Source organism: Vanessa cardui, chromosome 16 (assembly GCF_905220365.1).
Source record: "Vanessa cardui chromosome 16, ilVanCard2.1, whole genome shotgun sequence".
Classification (NCBI taxonomy): domain Eukaryota; kingdom Metazoa; phylum Arthropoda; class Insecta; order Lepidoptera; family Nymphalidae; genus Vanessa; species Vanessa cardui.
The window spans coordinates 12,064,379-12,086,182 of NC_061138.1; the positions used below are offsets into that span (position 1 = coordinate 12,064,379).

At 37.1% G+C, this 21,804-nt stretch overlaps 2 protein-coding genes across 2 annotated transcripts; both read right to left on the reverse strand.

Annotated features, from left to right (window-relative positions):
• Positions 1-2,843: 2,843 nt before the first annotated feature.
• LOC124536015 lies at positions 2,844-5,099 on the reverse strand. Its single transcript, XM_047112388.1, has 2 exons — positions 4,970-5,099; positions 2,844-3,580 (listed from the first exon to the last, which is right to left on the reverse strand). Exons 1-2 carry the CDS (start codon positions 4,998-5,000, stop codon positions 2,952-2,954), a joined length of 660 nt encoding a protein of 219 aa, XP_046968344.1. The 5' UTR covers positions 5,001-5,099; the 3' UTR covers positions 2,844-2,951.
• Positions 5,100-6,293: 1,194 nt separating this feature from the next.
• On the reverse strand, positions 6,294-21,538 carry LOC124536398. Its single transcript, XM_047112930.1, has 3 exons — positions 21,346-21,538; positions 8,923-9,394; positions 6,294-6,494 (listed from the first exon to the last, which is right to left on the reverse strand). The coding sequence occupies exons 1-3, from the start codon at positions 21,536-21,538 to the stop codon at positions 6,329-6,331; spliced, it is 831 nt and encodes a 276-aa protein (XP_046968886.1). The 3' UTR covers positions 6,294-6,328.
• Between the last annotated feature and the right edge of the window lie 266 nt (positions 21,539-21,804).

Below are 21,804 nucleotides of genomic sequence, written 5' to 3' on the forward strand. Positions count from 1 at the left end.
ATTCTTAATAGTTGAAGACAATCATGGTTCGGATACAAGAACATTGTTCTAAATTTTTTTTCATATTTTTTTTAAAGATGTTTTATTATTTTATCCGTCGTTTAATTTTGTCCCTTATGAGCTGGCAACATATTTAATTTTTTTCTATAATAACCGTTTCTCATTGTTTTGTTAGGAGGAGAAATATGCGTTATTAAGTATTAAATGCACTTCTTTTTACAATACGCTCTTTTGTAGAAATTAAACGAAAAGTAAGGTAAATATATTATAATGGATTGATTTAATATTTTATACGATTGCCTAAAAATAAAAAAAAAACGAATGTTTGCGTATTTTATTCAAATACATTTTTAATCTGTACATAGCTTCAAGTAGTAACTCGAATAATGATAACCAAACGGTACTTATCTTTGTAAACAGATTATTAAGACATTTTTTCTTTTTAAATTGTTTATTTCTGTTTTTTTTTTTTTTTGTAAAATTATTCGCTTGTACAGGTAATTTATAAGTATACGTTAATTTTATATTTTAGTATACTTTACATGTATTTAAATTATTTAAACGATAAGAATGCTTTTTATTGAATTCAATGTTTTAAGACTTGATAATTGTATCTCATCTCCAAATAAATGCTCAGGTAATAAGAGGTAAGAAAAAATAAGTTATTAGTATGGAAACAATTCGAACTTTGTAAAGTCCACAGCTGGTCAACGCGACGTGTTTCGTTGCTGTTTTATAAGTTGTAAAATGATGATTGGTTAAATACATCTATAGGGCTGCTTTTGCCGCATCTGAAGACATTATAGATAACCATTTCAACTAGGCTTTTATAAGCACTTTTAAAACGTCATTTTACAAACTATATTTAGTGAAATGACCGTTTTCGATAGATTATACCGGGAAGAGTCGTATGAAACTCAGTAGCTACTCTTTTTCCCCTCGTTGCGAATATGATCCATTGTTATTGTGTCAGCTATTTAGGCAGACCAGGTAGGTGATATGTCATTTAATATAATTAATCTGTGGGATATGTAAATCATCAAATTGGAATAATATATCATTCAATTTCAACTATAGCTGTTTCATGAGATCTATCTTGGAATCGATAATATCATATTTTAATATTGTTAAATACTAATAAAGTTTTCAGGCTCTAGGTTATTTTTTAGTCATCACATCAAATATTCACAGATTATATATTAAAACAAGTTTAAATAAAAGCAATATGGCGCATTTTATTTTATACATACGGTAACATCGATTTAATTGTTAAGTAGTTTTCAATGCTTTCTAACAATTCGATTACATTATTTAATATCACATGTACCTAGATTTTATTAATTATTATCTAATATTAAGTTCTTATTTAAGCGAATATTGAGTTTTAAATGAGATTTAATCTTGTATTATATAGCATTCCTTCGTTTTGTTTTTAATTTTATTGATGCTATTGTATACGTATTTATTTTTTAATAAATGTTTTAAAAATAGTTTTGTTTTATTTTTAGCTTTTGATGTTTATATAACAACTAGTAGACCGGGAGATGATAATGACAAAATATTTGGTCATTTGTACCAGTATGGCGGTTCTTCAGGGGTCTAATTACGTAAAAGACAAGACAAAAAGGAAAATGGCAAAAAAATACTCCTTTGCAGTGGTATGACGGCCATTGGGAACTGTCGGAAAAGTATGGCAAGGTGATTTTCGTGAACCGAAACCGAATGTTTTCCTTCACCGCCGAGCACGAGATGAATTATAAACACAGATTTAGCGCATATATATTCAGAAGCGCTTGCCTGGGTTTTACCCGCAATCATCGGTTAAGATGGATGCGTTCTAACCACTGGGCCATCTCGGTTCGTTTTATATATATTTATAACTAAAAGATTACTAGCAGATCGTGTTACCTTCCGTAACACCGCGTTGACGTCGTATCTATTATGAAATGGGTAGTAGTAGGCAACCTCAGTGCCTGACTGATAGCTTTCAAAGACATTGTAATTTCCAATCAAATGGAATTTAACTTTTTTAATAATCTGTATATTCATTTGCAAGAGATATTATGTAAAGAGAGGGAATATTTTCCACCTCTTACACTGTACTTTACTGTTATGTGTAGTACTGTCCAAGTGTCCGATCGATCCAGTATTTAGGGATATTTTACATGATGGTGAAATGGTGGTAGGGCTTTATTCGAGTCCGCCTGGCTAACACACACTTATCTATTTATATGCTACCGCCTAGACCATACTGAATAATCTTATATTTCAGTTTCTATAAGCGCGTAAGTCAACGTAACTACAGGCTGAAGGAATTGCAGGAAAAAAATGCTGTTTTATTTATTTATATTATATATAATAATATAATAAAAATAAATAAAAGTAAACCATTTTTTGTAATTACTAAAACAAAATGTTCGAAGGAGTTTAAATAGGTGAGAGGAAAAAAATGCTGTAATTGCTTAACGACAGATAAAGATTGAGCAAATTAACGATAGATAAATGCTTACTGATTAATCGGAGATAGCGATATATCTGTAAACTTAGACGGATTATTGAAAAAGGTTCTAAATCATTTATCAATCGTTAATTTCCACATCTTTTTGGAAACTGGACTACTTTATGTGTTATTAATAATAAATAAATATTTGACAACATCACATACATTAATTTATTCTGATCCTAACGTAAGTAGCTAAAGCAACTGTGTTATGGAAAATCACCCAAGACCACATAGAAAACTAACCAACTTTTGCTCCTTCGACTCGGCTGGCAATCGAACCCAGAACCTCGGTGTGGCGTACCAATGAAAAAAAATGTACACACTATACGACCACGGGGGTCCTCTCGTTATTTTATTATTATTATTTTTTCGTTCTATTGTACTATATATTAAATGAAATGAATATCATGTATATGGTTTTCAATAAATGCGATGAGAAATAAATTATTTAACGCCCATGCATTGTAGACAATAAGATAGCCTTTAGTTTAAACATGTGTTCTACGATGTAAATCACGTCCATGTTTAGCGCCAGGATTCGCTCATATAGGTTTAGGTACCATATAAACTTAACCGTGTAATGTAACCTCTTCAGGGTCATGTATGCATTGTCCAATTTTATTCTCAGTTGCATCAAAGAACCGTACAAAATCGCTGCACTATAACAAGGATCGTTTGTATATTTTTTTCTCAACCTTCTCGTCTCCTGAAGACGGTATCTTGTTGCATATATGGACTGCTTCATAAGATCTAAGGCTTTGGTTATGAAGAAAGGAATGTCTCGATAGGCCTCGTCCGAAGGTTTCCTGCCCCTTCCAATATTTTTAACTGTTCCCGTTCCATTAATGGAGATTCTCTTCTGTGCTTTTAAAAATAACTTTTTAGCAGTATCAATGCCCATCATGCTGATGTCCAAATTGTTTTGTGAGTCTTCGTTGGGATCTGATTGGTTTCCAAAGAAATAATCTAGGACAACTTCCTCGTCAATATGTGTAGTGTTAGCAGGATTAGCAACTTTAACGCCCGTAATTTTAGAATTTTTTCCTGATAGTGTCTTAGATATGGTGTATCCAAAACCTGATTACAAATAAAAAAATAAGTCTTACTTACTAAACTTATAGTTTTAATAATATATACATAATAACTGTGTTGGGAAACAAGACTAAAGTGTAACTCTTTCAACAGAAAAAGATAAAAGTAATTACTCTGAAGTGTTTTGCTGTGTTTTTGTTTAAGCGCGCTAGTCTAGTAGTTCCAACTCTCGACGAAGATTATAGGCTCTTTAATATTAGGCTGTTGCCAACGGAGCCGGAGTAGGACTGGACGCTTTTGACAGAGATTCAGATTTTACGATTTCATAAATTTAAACTGCCTTGTAAACCTTGGAACCAGCTTCCGCCGGCGATTTTTCAGAACCGATACCACTTGGGAACCTTCAAGAAAAGACCGTACTCCTTCCTTAAAGGTCGGCAACGCACCTGCCAGCCCCCTGGTGTTGCAGATGTCCATGGGCGGTGGTAATCACTTTCCATCAGGCGAGCCTTCTGCTCGTTTGCCCCGTATTGGCCCCTATAACATGGTTTTCGTTGTTTGTGTTGCGTTATTATTAAACTTTTCGCTCATGCGTAGACTCCATCAAGCTCTTCGGGTAGGTGATAGGGAGTCGAACCTGACCCACCAGGTCAGGTTACTCCCTGGGTCTTAGGTAACCAGTCTACAAATCAATTTAGGCACTAAGTCGCCTTACGTTGCCAATGCGCCACCAACCTTGGGAACTAAGATGTTATGTCTTGTGCCACTGGCTTACTCATCCTTGTTCAAACCGGAACACAACAATAATGAGTACTGTTGTTTGGCGGTAGGATATCTGATGAGTGGGCGCTACCTACCCAGACAGGTTTTCACAAAGGCCTACCACCAAATATTAAAATACAGCTAAGAACATTGAAAAGCAGGCCAAAAAATAAATTTTGCAAGCTTTTTTAATTTATTCCAATAAAGAAATATATCATGTAAAGTCATTTATTATCACTTATTTAAAATCTTTAAAGTGGTCTGTTAATTCATAACTATAACCATTGCGAAAACTTGGTTTATTTGTTAATAATTAACCAAATCAAATCAAAAGTTCACGTTACAGCAATTTTACTTTCTGTTGTTGGTAATTGGATTGGCATTTTGGGGTATCTGATGGACCAATACGCATTGGCGCTGTGAGAATAATAACCATTCCTTATATCACCAACCCAACGCCAACCTTATAACCCAAGCTTAGTGGCGTTATGTCCCTTGTAGTTCCAAATAAAAATGAAAATATACTTCATTAGTTTTCGCATGCGAGGCATGTACATTTTTTTAATCCTTCTTTACTTAACAAGTGTGTAACATAAATAATCTTATGCTTGCAAACAACTTTGTAACATTGGTCAAACCCGAACTAGTAAATAAATTAACCATTTAACTTACATAAAATAAAGATCCATTTGGATAAGCACATTGTTCATTCAGGAGTTTATAAATTTGCAATTTATATGATTAGTTTTGATAGATGGATCGTTAAAAACAAATAAACTTACTTATGAATTTCAGATTAATTCGTAAAATAATTAAACGAAACATGGCACGTGGTATTTATGTACGCGCGTTAGAATTTTTACTTCATTTGTTGTCTTGGTTAATGATTTTGAATTACAGATATTATAAATTAAAAATTTTTTTATAAATTGCCTTAAAATAACAATTACCATTATTAACAACGTAATTACTTATTTGAAGTAAAGTAACTGTCTGTAAATTTCCCACTGCTGGGATAAGGCCTCCTCTTACATTAAAGAGAGGGTTTTGGATCTGTTCCAATGCGGGTTGGTGGATTGCACATGTGACAGAATTTCGATGAAATTAAACACATGCAGGTTTCCTCACGATGTTTTCCTTCACTTCTTCGCCGAGCGCGAGATGAATTATAAACACAAATTAAGCATATATATATATAGTGGTGCTTGCCTGGGTTTGAACCCCCAATCATCGGTTAAGATGCACTCGTTCTAACCATTGGGCCATCTCTATTACTTATTTGTTCACCACTAATACAACACTATTACACAAATGTAAACTTTAACTCACGATTTAAATTTCTATAATTTTACTTGTAAATCATTACTCATTACATTTACATTAAAGCTAAACTAGCGACTCGCTCCGGCTTCGTTTTGGGTAAAGCTTATACTAAATGTACTACATAAACCTACCACCAAGTAAATAAGTAAACAAATACTTATTTTCATGGTGGTAGGGCTTTGTGCAAACCCGTTTGGGTAGGTAGCACCCACTCATTAGTCATTCTACCGCCAAATACCAGTACTCAGTATTGTTGTGTTGAGTGAGCCAGTGTAACTACAGGCACAAAGGACAAAGCATCTTAGTTCCCAAGGTTGATGGCGCATTGACGATCTAAGGCATAGTTAATATTTCCTACAGCTTCATTGTCTATGGGTGATAGTGATCACTTACCATCAGGTGGCCCATATGCCAACCTACGCCATAAAAAAAGTGTTATTTATTTGCGACACATTAGAAATTCCTAAAATTATCACCTTTTTAATATGTTGTTCAGGTACCTCCTCTCCTCCTCCTACCTTCCTCACGAATCACTCTATCTATTCAAAAAACCGCATCAAACCCGTGTAATTTTAAAAATCTAAGCATATAAGGGACAGACATAGCGACTTTCATTTATACTATGTAATGATTAACTGTGATATGATATTGTAAAATGTAAAAAAAAAACAGAAACAGTAACATAAAAATATATTCGTATCATCAGAATCAATCAATCGGTGTTGTATTGGGTATTCCATGTCGGAAGTCGTATTTCTCGTGTAATTTGACCAGCAGCCACCAGAGGTAGAGGAAATCGACGTGAAGTTTCGCTGCTTTGTGATGAAGTATAAGGAACGGATTTACTCTATCGAATACATTAGCTTTATTGTGTCTGAAACAACACGTAAAATAAATAAAAAAGCCATTTATTCTACTACTCATTTTTGCAATTACAATACAATACACTTTCATTTATCAATAATCTAATTTGTGGTATTAAATTTAAAACTTAACATTTACATTTTTACATTATTTTTTACATTTTACATTTTTTTTTGAAACAACACGTAGTATTTTTTTAATAACTTACTCTTACAAGAACTACCCTCTCCTCAACCTGGAACGAATCACATGAATACTGCAGAACGTTTAGTAACGGGTTTAATGTTCGGTTGTATCGCTCATGGTATTTATTTTTCTCATATATCTTTACATATAATAAAATTGGAGTGTCTGTTTGTAATATTAGAATAGTCCTTTGTTATAATGCATATATATACACGGTACAGATACAAAAATAACATTTTTTTACAAATTTGTCTGTCTGTTTGTTACGGCTAATTTCTGGAACGGCAAGACCGATTTTGACGGGACTTTCACTGGAAGATAACTGATATAATAAGGAGTAACTTAGGCTACAATAATATATTGATTACGCGGGCACAGCTATGTATAGATACTATTGTGTTCAAATATCAGGAGGGAAATCGAGCGTAAGATCAAGGGCTTCATTTTAATTCCAAGGCCAGGACTGTGAACAAAACATCACCAGTACCGCTACTGAAAATGTCCTGGAAAAATATCCGCATAACTTTTGTCTCTAAACTCAATTCATAAATAGTTTCAATTCCTCATCATTTTAAAGTAAAAGAATAAAAAATAACAAGAATCAATCAGTAGCTTACTACTCGGCCATTAGGTATAATGAGCAGGACCGGACCGATCGATAAGGTAGGAATCTAATTACTGACCAGCAATGCTCAGCATACTCATTGAATTAAAAAAAAAAAAAACATTAATGAAATTTCAAAGTTGCAGATCATAGTTTATTATTCAATGAACAACAATGCACTTAGATGTTTTAGATATCTCTATATGTGTCCATGTTCCGTAGCGAGATGTACTGGTCAGAGATGCGCTCCTTCTGCGAAATTGTCATGTCGCAGAAGGAAGCCGCGGAGCGGGAGCGGGAAGAGAGTGCCGCCGCTGACTCGCTCCGCAGAAGACGACCGGGGAGGGGGAAAAGGCGCTACGCGCATCTTCTCCCACCGCCTCAATAGGCGCCGCAGGGACTAGGGGGGCCCCAGTACCCCGGGAATCACCCCTAGGTGTTAGAGGCCCGCATAGGTGGGCCGACCGTCAGGGCGTCACGGTAGCATGCGTAAGCGATCCCATGGCGTCCATCGAAAGACGGAGAGGGTACCGCTGGTTTTTTAGTGGGTAAACCCGGCGTACTTGGGCGCACTCGGCATCCAGGGCTCCGGGGAGTACCACACGCCCCCCCCACTTTCCATCACGTGGGGGAAGCGCGTAATGCGTTTTTCCAGCGAGAAAAAAAAAAGATATCTCTATATGTGTGCGTTTACTTGGTGGGTATTGTGAAAGTACCCCGTCTGGGTGGATAATTTTCGTGTTCTGGTTTGAAGGGTCAGTAAGCCAATGCAACTACTGGAACAAGGGACATACAATTTTAGTTTCGAAGGTTAGGTTAGATGTAAGCATTGATTAGGGAGGAGTATGTGAACGGCCCCGTTGGTAATAAGGGAGTGGGAGATCTCACTACTCGAGCCTCCCAGGTGTTTTGTACCGGCGGTCAGCTGCAGAGCCAGCCATCTTATCCGCCGTAGGACGTCAGCTTAGTTGACGCCCTGCGGCGGATACTCAGGGGAGTTCGTCACATTCACATATGGCGGATGAGGAGGAAGGCGCGAACCAGTAGCGCTTTCCATGCTTGTGGGGTCGCGGTTGCATGCCCTGGGCGAACCCGTTGCCTTACCACTCGGCGGCATGGCGGAAACTCGAGGATAGCTTTAGTGGGTAGGACAGGGTATTAGGTCTTGGCACGGGGCCTTCATGGCCCCGGTTGAGTGCCTTATACCCGTCCCTGAACTGACCTGGTGGCACGTGTAAACACATTTCATCCTTGTTTATCAAAAAAAAGGTGTAAGCATTGGAGTACGAAATTACACTTATTCTTACTTAAAATAAACTGGCCAGTGTTCGAATGTTTTTGTTAGAAAGGTCACATCTTACATAAACAAAGTCAACTGAAGTCTAATATGACATATCACTGAGTCACCCAACCTTCTATGTAGTTTCGAAAGATTGTAAGAAATTGCAAAAGAATTACAAACCTAAAGTTATTAAATTCGGTGAAACTCGATTAGATTTTGGGATTTCGACATTATCTCGTGAACAAGACATTCGTAGATAATGTCGAAATATCGAACTCCACCGAATAAAAATATAAAACATGGTAAATGTCCCGAAATTAATAACTTTAGTAATAAAAATAACCATGTTAATTTAAAATTACAAACCTGTTTCTAACCATAGTTGTATAAATATCTAGCAGCTTCTTCCGAAGACGTCTTAACCGCCGATACAAAAACGCTATTCGGTATGACGTATCCGATGGGTTATAGTAAGGTTCGTTTTCCAATTGTTTTATTTTGTGTCTCGCCATATATATTAGTTGTAACATCAAATCGAACAGTTTATTTTTTACGAGAACAATCGAAGCGTTATTCCATTGATAAAGTCTACCGACGTAAGCCAATCGTCTAGCGTTGTAGTCTTCTGCGGTGTTGTTCTCAACGTTCTTCGTTAAGGACTTTAGTTTTGCCATCAGGACGGTCACGTTTACCTTCTCAACATCGATGGTTAAATTTTTTGTAATAACATCAGGCGGATTCGCTAGTCTCCTGCTTATTTGTCGATCTTCAGTGAGCGTTTTGAAAAAGTCGTCGATCTTTGGAACATACTGATCACAACTAGAAACAGCGATGACACCTAAAATATATAAGAATTGTCTTAAATTTTCGCGATTACACATTGAAATAAAACTAGCTATAACGGATTTGAATCGCGTATATTAATTATTTTTAACATCCCGACGTTTCGAGCACTTTACAGCGTTCGTGGTCACGGGTAGACTAAGGTGACATTTGTCTATTTGAAGAACAAAGGAAATATTATTAACAACTACCGCCAACGATTTCTCAATTGGTATCTTGATAAACCTAACGATTTTATTCGATTTGATAAACCACAGATCCTCGCTAGAGAACACAGATTCATTCCTAGAATGATACGCGAGGCTATTGAAATTCAAAAACATCCGAACTTCAATAGAGAAGATGGTTGGAGACTTTCTAAGACCTGGGATCCACTTATTAAAAATTTAAAATTCCAAATCCAACAGACTGCATCACCTAAAGATACAGTTAGTGCCTTCTGCGTGCAACCGGAACGTTACTCAAGATACCAATTGAGAAATCGTTGGCGGTAGTTATTGATAATATTAGGTTGGGGAAAAAGTCTTTTCGCATATAGTATGTATGAACTTGTAATAAAATCTCTTTGGCTATACCATTTGTATCTGGCTGGTTTTGGTATCATTAAAAAGTTTTAATTTTAAAGAAGGCACTTCCAAATTCAAATTAGGAATTTGTGTGATTTTCATTTGTTTTTGTTGTTGTTAAAATGAGTGAATCTAAAGAAGAAATTCGATACATTTTAAAATTTTACTATAAAAAAGGTAAAAATGCAACTCAAGCCGCGAAAAAAATTTGTGATGTTTATGAACCTAATGTAGTATCTGTGAGAGTAGCGCAAGTTTGGTTTAAACGTTTTCAAGCCGGAAATTTTGATATCAAAGATGCATTTCGCTCTGGTCGCCCTGTTACGGACAAAATTGATGTCATTTTTGCAAAAGTGGAGCAAGATCGGCATATTAGTAATTACGATGTAGCTGAAGAACTGGCAATTGACCACAAAACGGTTTTGACTCATTTGAATAAAGCTGGGTACATAAAAAAGCTCGATATATGGGTGCCTCATGAACTCACTCAAAGAAACCTAATGAACCGTGTACTCATTTGTGATTCTTTATTACGACGTAATGAAACCGAACCATTTTTGAAGAAGCTGATAACTGGTGATGAAAAGTGGATCACATACGACAAGAACGTGCGAAAAAGATCGTGGTCAAAGGCCGGTCAAGCTTCACAGACTGTGGCAAAACCCGGATTAACTCGCAACAAGGTAATGCTGTGTGTATGGTGGGATTGGAAGGGCATCATTCACTATGAGCTGTTACCGCCCGGCAGGACCATCGATTCAGAACTGTATTGCGAACAATTGATGAGATTGAAGCAAGAAATTGAGAGAAAGCGGCCAGAATTGATCAACAGAAGGGGTGTGGTTATTCACCATGACAACGCTAGACCTCACACATCTTTAGCCACTCAACAAAAATTACGAGAGTTTGGCTGGGAGGTATTAATCCATCCGCCGTATAGTCCTGACCTTGCACCTTCAGATTTTCATCTGTTTCGGTCTCTGCAGAATTCCTGAGGCAGTGTCAGGTTAACATCACGAGAGGACTGCCAAAACCACTTGTCGCAGTTTTTCGATCAGAAGCCCCAAAATTTTTACAGCAATGGGATCATGTCACTACCAACAAGATGGCAAAAAGTTATGGAACAAAATGGCACCTACATACTTTAGTCAAATGTAAATAAACTATAAAAAAAAAACTTTCTGAATTTTCATATAAAATACGAAGAAACTTTTTCCCCAACCTATTATTTCCTTTGTTCTTCAAATAGACAAATGTCACCTTAGTCTACCCGTGACCACGAACGCTGTAAAGTGCTCGAAACGTCGGGATGTTAAAAATAATTAATATACGCGATTCAAATCCGTTATAGCTAGTTTTATTTCAATATATAAGAATTAAAAATTTCGACTGGTTTTAACATAGTAATATGTCTTGTTAGCTGGTATAATCAGCAGCCTTACCAGTACTTTGTGCAAGCCCGTCTGGGTAGGTACCACCCACTCATCAGTTATTCTACCGCCAAATAACAGTACTCAATATTGTTGTGTTCCGGTTTGAAGGGTGAGTGAGCCAGTGTAACTACAGGCACAAGGGACATAACATCTTAGTTCCCAATGTTGGTGGCACATTGACGATGTAAGGTAATATATCTTACAGCGTCATGGTGGCCCATATGCTAGTCCGCCAAACTATACCATAAAAAAAAGAAAAAAAAAGCCATATATCAAATGGCTATTAGCTTCTGGAGTCTCAATCGACGAGGCAGAATAGCTCAACGTACACAGATTGTTTTTGTAATTTGAAAAAGCATCCCATATTTATAACAATCAGTGTATAGCTATGGCTTTCTATTTAATTGTATCTGTTATTTTTCTACACTACTATTATAAAAAGAAAAAAAAGCTATTTTTGTTTGTATGTATGTTTGTAATGAATAAACTCAAAAACTACTGTGCCGATTTCAAATACTCTTACACTATTTGAAAGATACATTTCTACTTTTATCCTGAGTAACATAAGCTATATTTATTACTAGGAATTCCAATTCTGTACAAATTCTGTAGTATATTTATTGTCAGTATTGCACCCGTGCGACGCAGGGGTGGGTAACTAGTATTATATATTTTTATGAATAATTGTTGTGTAATTTACGTTTGTTTCCTTAGAAAAATATTAATTTGCCATCGAACAATACGAGAATATAAACGTTATACACATTCGATGTTTTTCAGAGTTCAAGATCGACAATCTTAAATTTATGTAGTTTATATACAAGTTAACTCGTGATCACAATATAATATCATAGACGACCTCCGTGGTCGAGTAGTGTGTATACCGGTTTTCATGTGTACATTCCGCGGGTTCGATTCCCGGCCGAGTCGATGTAGAAAAACTTCATTAGTTTTCTATGTTGCCTGGGGTCTTTGTTTGCGGTACCGTTTTACTTCAGATTTTCCATAACACAAGTGCCTTAGGTACTTACATTTGGATCAGAGTAATGTATGTGATATTGTCCAATTTTTTTTAAATAACTACAAATAACAATTATAAATGGGAAAGCTCTGTCTGTCTGTCTGTGAGCGAAGCCGCGGGCCACTACGCCCATACACTAGTGTACCTTCTGAAATAAACAATTAGAAACGTAAAATAAACTTACTTAAAAGCAATAAAGCATGCTTCATTGCCAGTTTTGTAATACTCTGTTTTTATGTTAATAGATTTTAAATAATGCTAATTTAATTTCATGCTGTTTTAATATTTTTTTCTTTTCAGCTATATCAAACTGCATAATAAGAACTGATTTAAATTAAGGGAAAATCAGGTTTTTATTTTTAATCCAATAGTCGAAGAAATAACAAATCGGTCTTAACCGAAGATTATAAGTTTAAACTCTGACAAGAAACAATAATAATCATTTCTCGTAATTAATATATATTTTTAGAACCAGAAGTAGGAAGTAGGTACAATTACCTTTAATTTAAAGTAACAATCAACCTACCACAAAAGAAAAACATTTAATCTACAACACAAATAACCATCAATAATCACACTACACCGTAATAATCATAATGGTGATCCAAAATGTGTCAGAAGCAAAACTCTCGCCTTTTTTTTAAGGGAAGTTGTGTGACTTGACGCAGATGTTGCTTGTTTATTCCAACTATATCTATAAGATATACAAATCTTTTACTAGCTCCTATCGTCGTGATGTTTCTAGAAACTTCAAATCCCAGACGGCTATTTGTGCCAGACCTCGTGAAAAATATAGCGACATATTATGTAGGTAATGTTTGCTTATATTCGAATCTGTAATCGTTATCTTACGGTACATTTATGAAATAAGTTACGGCTCTTGCTCCACAGAGGTGCAATGTTACTTATAGTAGTAGTTGTTGGGTCACCTGATGATAAGTGGTCACCATCACCCATAGACAATGACGCCGTTAGAAATAATTAATATTTCTGCGCCACCAACCTTGGGAACTAAGATCTTATGCCCCTTGTGCTTGTAGTTACATTGGCTCAACACAACAATACTGAGTACTGTTGTTAGGCGGTAGAATAACTGATGAGTGGGTGGTACCTATTCAGATAGGCTTGCACAAAGCCAGTGGACAGTTTCCGAAGCCTTGGAAAGAAGGGAAGTTGGTCCTGTTGCCGAAGGAAGGTCGGCCGTTGGATTCCCCTTCGGCATACAGGCCAATCGTGCTGCTGAACGAGACTGGAAAACTCTTCGAGAAGATCCTCGCAGCCCGTCTCGTTCAGCACCTCGAGGAGGTCGGTCCGGGTCTCTCGCAGGCTCAGTACGGGTTCAGGGCAGGCCGGTCGACGGTCGACGCCCTGGACGCCCTGAAGACTCGGACCACGGAAGCGGTGGCCCAGGGGCAAGTCGTCTTGGCGGTTTCGCTCGACGTGGCTAACGCCTTCAACAGTCTCCCCTTTGAGACTATACGGGAGGCACTTCGATACCATGAGGTGCCGTCCTATCTCAGGAGGCTGTTGGAGGCGTACCTCCAGGACAGGGAGATCCTCTGGGCGGGGGTCGATGGGAGGCTCATCCGGCATCGAGTGAGCTGCGGCGTTCCACAGGGGTCGGTTCTCGGCCCAATTCTGTGGAATGTCGGTTTCGACTCGCTCCTGCGGGCTCCCGTCCTTCCCGGGATGGGGGTGTTGTGTTACGCTGACGACACCCTCGTCACGGCGATTGGGCGGGACTTCCGGGAGGCGGCTCGCCTCGCCGAAGTCGGAACGGCTCTCACCGTGGACCGCATGGAAATGCTGGGCTTGAGGGTCTCCATATCCAAAACGGAGGCCCCCCTCTTCCACGGTCCACGGAAAGGACCCCCACGAGGTGCGAGTATCACCGTCCACGGGACGGTGATCAAGGTGCAGGCCCAGATGAAGTATCTGGGCCTGATCCTGGACGGTCGATGGAGCTTCGGGCAGCATTTTATCCAACTCGGCCCGAGGCTCATCAACGCCGCCGCCGCTCTTGGTCGCCTCCTTCCGAATGTGGGGGGGGCCGGGGTCACTATGCCGGCGTCTCTATTCCGGCGTAGTGAGGTCGATGGCGCTTTACGGTGCCCCGATCTGGATAGATGCCCTCACCACTAAAAATCGGGCCCTGCTGCGCAAGCCGCAGAGGGTCATAGCGGTACCGTACGGTGTCGTGGACTACGGCGACACTTCTCGCGGGCGATCCACCCTGGGAGCTCCAGGCGGAGGTGCTCGCGGAGGTGTACCGGTTCCGGGTCGAGGCGAGGGACCGCGGCGAACGTCCAGGGTCGGCGAAGATCGGGCGGATCAGGGCTCTAGCCCAGCAAGCCCTGATCGTCCGATGGCAGGAAGATCTGGGGTCACCCACGGCGGGCCTAGCGACAGTGGAGGCGATCCGTCCCCACTTGAGTCGCTGGGTCGAGAGGAAGTACGGCACACTGTCGTACAGAATGACGCAGGTACTTACTGGACACGGATGCGTCGCTAAGTACCTGCACGGGATAGCGCGGCGGGAGGAGTCACCCTGCTGCCACGAGTGTGGTGCGCCAGTGGATTCGGCGTACCACACCCTGTACGAGTGTGCTGCGTGTGGGCCCCAGAGGCACACCCTTGCGGCGACTATGGGCGGAGACCTTTCGCTGCCGAGCATCATCAACGCCATGCTCGGTAGCGAGATGTGCTGGTCAGAGATGCGCTCCTTCTGCGAAAGTGTCATGTCGCAGAAGGAAGCCGCGGAGCGGGAGCGGGAAGAGAGTGCCGCCGCTGACTCGCTTCGCAGAAGACGACCGGGGAGGAGGAAAAGGCGCTACGCGCACCTTCTCCCACCGCCTCAATAGGCGCCGCAGGGACTAGGGGGGTCCCAGTACCCCGGGAATCACCCCTAGGTGTTAGAGGCCCGCATAGGTGGGCCGACCGTCAGGGCGTCACGGTAGCATGCGTAAGCGATCCCGTGGCGTCCATCGAAAGACGGAGAGGGTACCGCTGGTTTTTTAGTGGGTAAACCCGGCGTACTTGGGCGCACTCGGCGTCCAGGGCTCCGGGGAGTCCCACACACCCCCCACTTTCCATCACGTGGGGGAAGCGCGTAACGCGTTTTTCCAGCGAGAAAAAAAAAAAAAAAAAAAAGGCTTGCACAAAGCCCTACCACCGATTGAACCTTTTTTATTCCTCATAAGTTTACATATCTCAACCTTTGTTGTTGGAAACAAATATTATATAGAATTGTTTGCTATTGCTATTGTTTTCTTTAAAATTAATAGAAAGCAGGTAACGTATGACGATGTACACAATGCTATAGCTACAAATGTGTAATTGTTAAACCTGATTACTTATCAAAGGGGAATCGACGGATCTATTTAATTCAGCTGAATTTCTTGTTCTTGGTTGATGTCAAGTTGTATTGGGTTCCCAATATGAACAGGTTGGCGAGTTGGCTGAGTTTTGCGGCATTTTTGGTAAAAATATATATATATATTTTACCGATGTTGATTCAGCTACATTTCAGTTACTTTCACAGTATATTGTGAAGTTACCATACCTTATGGCGTTATGCTTTAGGGTTACGCTGCCGCTTTTTATACTGTATTTATGCTACAGAAAAGGGCTATACGCGCAATTTATGACCTAAAAGCTAAAGAATTATTCAAATATAAATTTAAAGAAATTAACTGTTGCTTCTCAGTATAATATATATTAACATAATATTAAGTGGTTAGAGCGCGTGCATCTTAACCGATGATTTCGGGTTCAAGTCCAGGCAAGCACCAAGCAATCCATTGCAATGTTGCTTAGTCTGATTCCACTTTAATTTTCGTGGAATCTCCAAAAAATATTCAGACTCTATCGTTTTCAAGCTGGTACATATATACGATAGCTATGAATAGTTTCTCATACTAAATTAATTGAAATATTTTATATATTCTTAGATGGAATGTAAGTAAATCGCAGGCAATCATAACTGGTAGTCCAGGCATGATTTTGAAGGTAGATTTATTCCGCACGTTGAATTCAGAGGTACACTACAATATCCTACTATTCCAACGTTACAGATCTCGATGTGTATTTAGACCAAACGTTATCATGGTCAGTACAAATAAAAGAGGTCAGTAGAAAAATATTCGCTGCGTTGAGCTTATTACCGCGACTCCAATCTGTACTTTCAATTCCTACCAAAATTATGCTAGCAAACTCTCTCCTTTTATCAATTCTAGATTACGCAGATACAAGCTATCCTGATCGACCGAGGACCGGCTGAAAAAACTTGAACGACTTCAAAATATTGCCATTCGATTCATATTTGACGACCTCCGTGGTCGAGTGGTGTGTACACCGGTTTTCATGGGTACGCCACTCTGAGGTCCCGGGTTCGATTCTCGGCCGAGTCGTTGTAGATTACCATTAGTTTTCTATGTTGTCTTGGGTCTGGGTGTTTGTGGTACCGTCATTACTTCTGATTTCCATAACACAAGTGCTTCAGCTAATTACATTGGGATCAGAAGTAAGGTATGTGATGTTGTCTCATTTTTATTTATTTATTTTGCCTGCGAAAATATGACCATGTCTCCGAATATCGTTCAAGACTCAAGTGGCTTCCTATTCGTCTTTGCCGGAACTTGCATATTGTTTCCCTTCTGTACTGTGCGCTATTTAACTTTTCCTACGTATTTAAAGAAAAAAATTGAATTCTTCTTTATTAGGATCTAAGCAGTACCTAACACTCAAAATGTCTGTACACAAAACAAAATTCCTGAACAATTCGTTTACTGTACAGGCCACAAAGTTACAGAATGCCATTCCGGTAAATATAAAAAAAGCTCCATCAATTTCAGCTTTTTAAGAAGCCGTTAGAAACTATTACCTAAATAATAATTTAGACGACTTTAATAAATTCCTTTTTATAACATTTTATTATCTTTTTTATGGTATAGGTTGTCGGACGAGCATATGGGCCACCTGATGGTATGTGGTCACCATTACCCATAGACAATGACGCTGTAAGAAATATTAACTATTCCTTAAATCGTCAATGCGCCACTAACCTTGGGAACCAGGATATTATGTCCCTTGTGCTTCAAACCCGAACATAACAATACTGAGTACTGTTGTTTGGCGGTAGAATAACTGTACCACCAAGTAATGTTAAATGTGTATTATGTGTACATATTTATATATTTATAATTATAAGTATTAGTGTGTAAATATTTGTAAGTTTATGATGACAACGCCTACGCCGATGCTTTAAAAAATCTCTCTCTCATTGGGTTGATTAGAAGAGATGGCTAATGAGCCATACGTCCGCCCGTACAACATTCTTAATTTATGATTTCATTTTGTCATTTTGTTCTAAAAAAAATACAACTCGCATATGGTAACTAAAATAAGAAATGAAAATGTTTGAATGAAATTTATCCAAGCATCGGGTAAAAACCGCATCAATCGTCGTTTGATATATTGTAGTACTGACATTTCGGTCCTTGGACATCATCAATTTAAGTGTATCTTTTAGAAATTCAATTAATGGCGGATTTATATAATCTGCAGAGTTGACATTGAAGTCTCCACTTAAAATCATCGAAACATGATACTTTTAGCCAAATCTTTTTTCGAATATTTCATGACCTTTTCATGTATAAATCATCAAACTATCAAGTAAACATTTTTGTATTTAGTTATTTATGTACCAACAGAGTATACAGACAATTATATAAATGAAAAATGTGTACAAAGGGATAACTTATTTCTAACAAGAGACCTTCCAGAAACCCTGAATCTAGTGGAGATTATTTGTAATACATATTTATGGTGTAGGTACAATATCAATTAGTTTTATATTGTAAAATTCAAGTAGACTTAACGATAAATTAATATATTACACACTAAATACAAATAAATACATTAATTCATGCCTACATATATATATATACATTCAACGTACATAGAAATATATATATATATATATATATATATATATATATATATATATATATATATATTGTATCTATGTATATATTATATATAATACATACATATAAAATAAATTAAACTTGTAAAATTAAAAAGTGGAAAGAAAGTGTTGCTTGACTCTGATTTTAAACGAACTTATTGTAACATTATTATAGAAAATATTATCTGTCTTATGAGATTTTCCAGGCGAAATATAAACGACAACAATTAAAACATATTGTCCATTCTCATAATGCAATTAATAATATGCTCAATTCGTTCGATCTGCGAGTCATATCGTTAACACAGTCTATCACAAATATCTCAAACATGGCCAAATGTAAAACTTCTAATTTTCAAGAATAATCGATTATTAAATTATAATAATCGATGAGCACTGGAATTTTGTTGGAAAAAAGAGTATGTTTGCACAGATAAGTTATGTTGAGAACAAATGTTTTGAATATTATTGTGAGAAACACGTTGAAGGATATATATATATATTTTAAGCATTTTCATATAATTGTGGAATACAATTTAATTGTGAAATAATATTGTATTGAGTGTTGGTATTATGATATGTATAATATGATTCTGGAATATAAAATTTATTTCGCATTCAAAGAAATCAAAATCAAAATAAACTTTATTCAAGTGGGCTTTTACGAGCACTTTTGAATCGGCAATTAACAATTAAGTGAAGCTACCACCGGTTCGTAGAGTAGATTCTACCGAGAAGAACCGGCAAGAAACTCAGTAGTTACTCTTTTTCAACATTTAAAAATACAAAGTCTTGTTAGTTAATACAATTATTTAAATTAATATATCCTGCGTGGAAGTCAACAGGTATTAATTCCATGCTTTTTTATCATTTACAAAATCTTGTATCGAGTAATACGCCTTTTTTACCAATGTATTTTTTATAAACTATTTGAATTTACGAAACGGCAAAGTTAAAAATGTCTGCGAAATTTTATTATAGAAACGGATACCTTGCCCAAGAAACATTTATTGACTTTGCGGAGTCGGAAACTTGGCGTTATAAGCTTATCCTTACTCCTAGTGCATATATAATTATTATCACTGATTTTATCAAAGTGATCAATGTTACTGTGAATATACATAACATTTTTGTAAATATATTGCGACGCAATCACGCAACAGTGAGTATTCCTCCTACTAGACCGGATTGCTCTTTTTTGTAAAATAAAGACAGAATCAATATCTGCAGCGTTAGCCCAAAGTAATATGTCATTCGACATAAACGAGCGGTATCAATATCAGTTAATTGTCTAACTTTTCTTACCGCGTATGCTGCGGAGCTGAGTCTTCCTGCTTGGGATGACAAATGGGGACTCCACTGAAGTCTGGAATCCAATTCCATTTCCATGAACACCGTCGTATCGTCTACATCAAGCCGGACACCGCTTAAAGATATATTATAATCTTGCTTTCTTACATCGGGTAGGGTAAAAACTACTCATTTTGTTTTTTGAGCATTCAAAACCAAATTATTTACTTTAAGCTAATAGCGCTAGATGTATGATTTAGTGGTATATATGGAACATTTCTTGTGGACGAGAATGTGGACGAAATTCTGACGTTCATGAACATCCTTGACAACTGTTTTTGATGGCTGATCTGTTTGTAAATTTGTCAAATTATTTGTTCTCTTCTTATCTCTATTCCCACATTAATTTTTCTAATAAACATATTTGAAGCTTTAGAACATTAACTTCAAATTATTGTTTCATGAAGTAACTTTTTAATTTCAAAGTCCACGGCAAAAGTACAACTAGAAATCTGTTTAATCATGGTAGTAAGAAATCGCCCCAGCCACTGCGAAGTACTACTTTCGTGATGCCTTTCATAATTTTAAATATTAGAAAATAAAAGGTATGAAATCGTCAAACTAAATACAAAGACTTAAAATAATTTTCTGTTATTTATTTTTAAAAATGAGAATATTTATTGTGTATTCGCAGTAATTCTACAATTAAACTATTTAAATAATAATCAAACAAAAATATGAAATACCTAATGTTTCATAGTACGTCTCATGTATCCATAGCTACAAAAATACTGTTATTAACATGTATATATATGCGAACACACGAATTTTCACCCATCCAAAAAGCGCGTAACGCGCATAGCAGACGGCCCGTCGCGCATGCGCCTGTCTTGAGCATGTCGGTGACGCGAATCTATAAGTTTTTCCTCTACCAAAATTTGCCTAACGCGGCTATAGAAGTTTACACTTCAAAAATGAAAGTAATGTTAAAAATAATTTAAATTGAAATTTGTGCAAAAACACATACTATCCACAAATAATATAATTGTATTTTATTTAAGTTGTAATTTCAATACATTTTGTCATGATCTTGTAATATAATTGTATAGTGAAAACCATATAATTGTTGCTCGGCGTGTCATTATTTGTGTAAACCCAATTGTTGTTGACGATTTAAATTTAAATATCAGGAAATTTTTATTTTTGTCTCTTCTGTCGGCACTCCCTTTAACTGCCATTCTTGTTTTTCTGTGTCTTCATTTGATGACTGTATACCTACAGTTTCAACTTTCTCGTTGTCAATCTGTTTAATGAGCCTAATAGTATCCGTTATGTCTACATCATAACGGACCATTTTCTCATAAAGTTTTATTTGTGATTTTAAATTTCGATAATACGATTTTACCTGTTTGCTTACGTAACTTACTATCTTCTGCTGCTCGTATTTTATCCTCCTCAATCTATTATAAAGATAACCCAGCCTGTATCTTTTGTCTGTTCTAAATCCTTGCTTTTCTAATAATACTTTTTTTACCTGGTATCTCGTATGTATCAAGAATTGTATGTTAAGATTATTAAGTTTTTCTTTTTTCATTTCCTCTGTGTCCTCTTTGTAATACCATAAAAGTAAAAAATAATAAACTCTCTCAGTGTCCGGATCAATCCAACCATAGTTTTTGCCGTTGTACCTTCTCGTTACGTTTTTGAGAAGTTTTGTTATTTCATTGAATTCTGTTATATCATCTCGCTGATTTGTTGCTTTTAAAAAATCAAAATGTAAATCAACAGGTTTCTCTGTTGTGGTTGTATCTTCTTCTTCGCTTTCGTCATCACTTAATTCATCCAGAGGTGGTAGAAACATTTCTTTTATGTTAGTCAAATCACCGTAAAAAAGTCGATTATTATCATAAATATTATCATATATTTCAATTAAATTATTTTTCTTGTCTTCACATAGGCCTGAAATCACTCTTTTTTAGTATAAAATCATGATAAAAAGACACATGACAATGTTTAATGTAATATAAAACTTACAATATTTATGTGAAAATATTAAAAGAAATAAAGTTATCATCTCGTCTTTACTATTTAATTAAAATAATTGTTATCAACATTTTCAAGTTTATG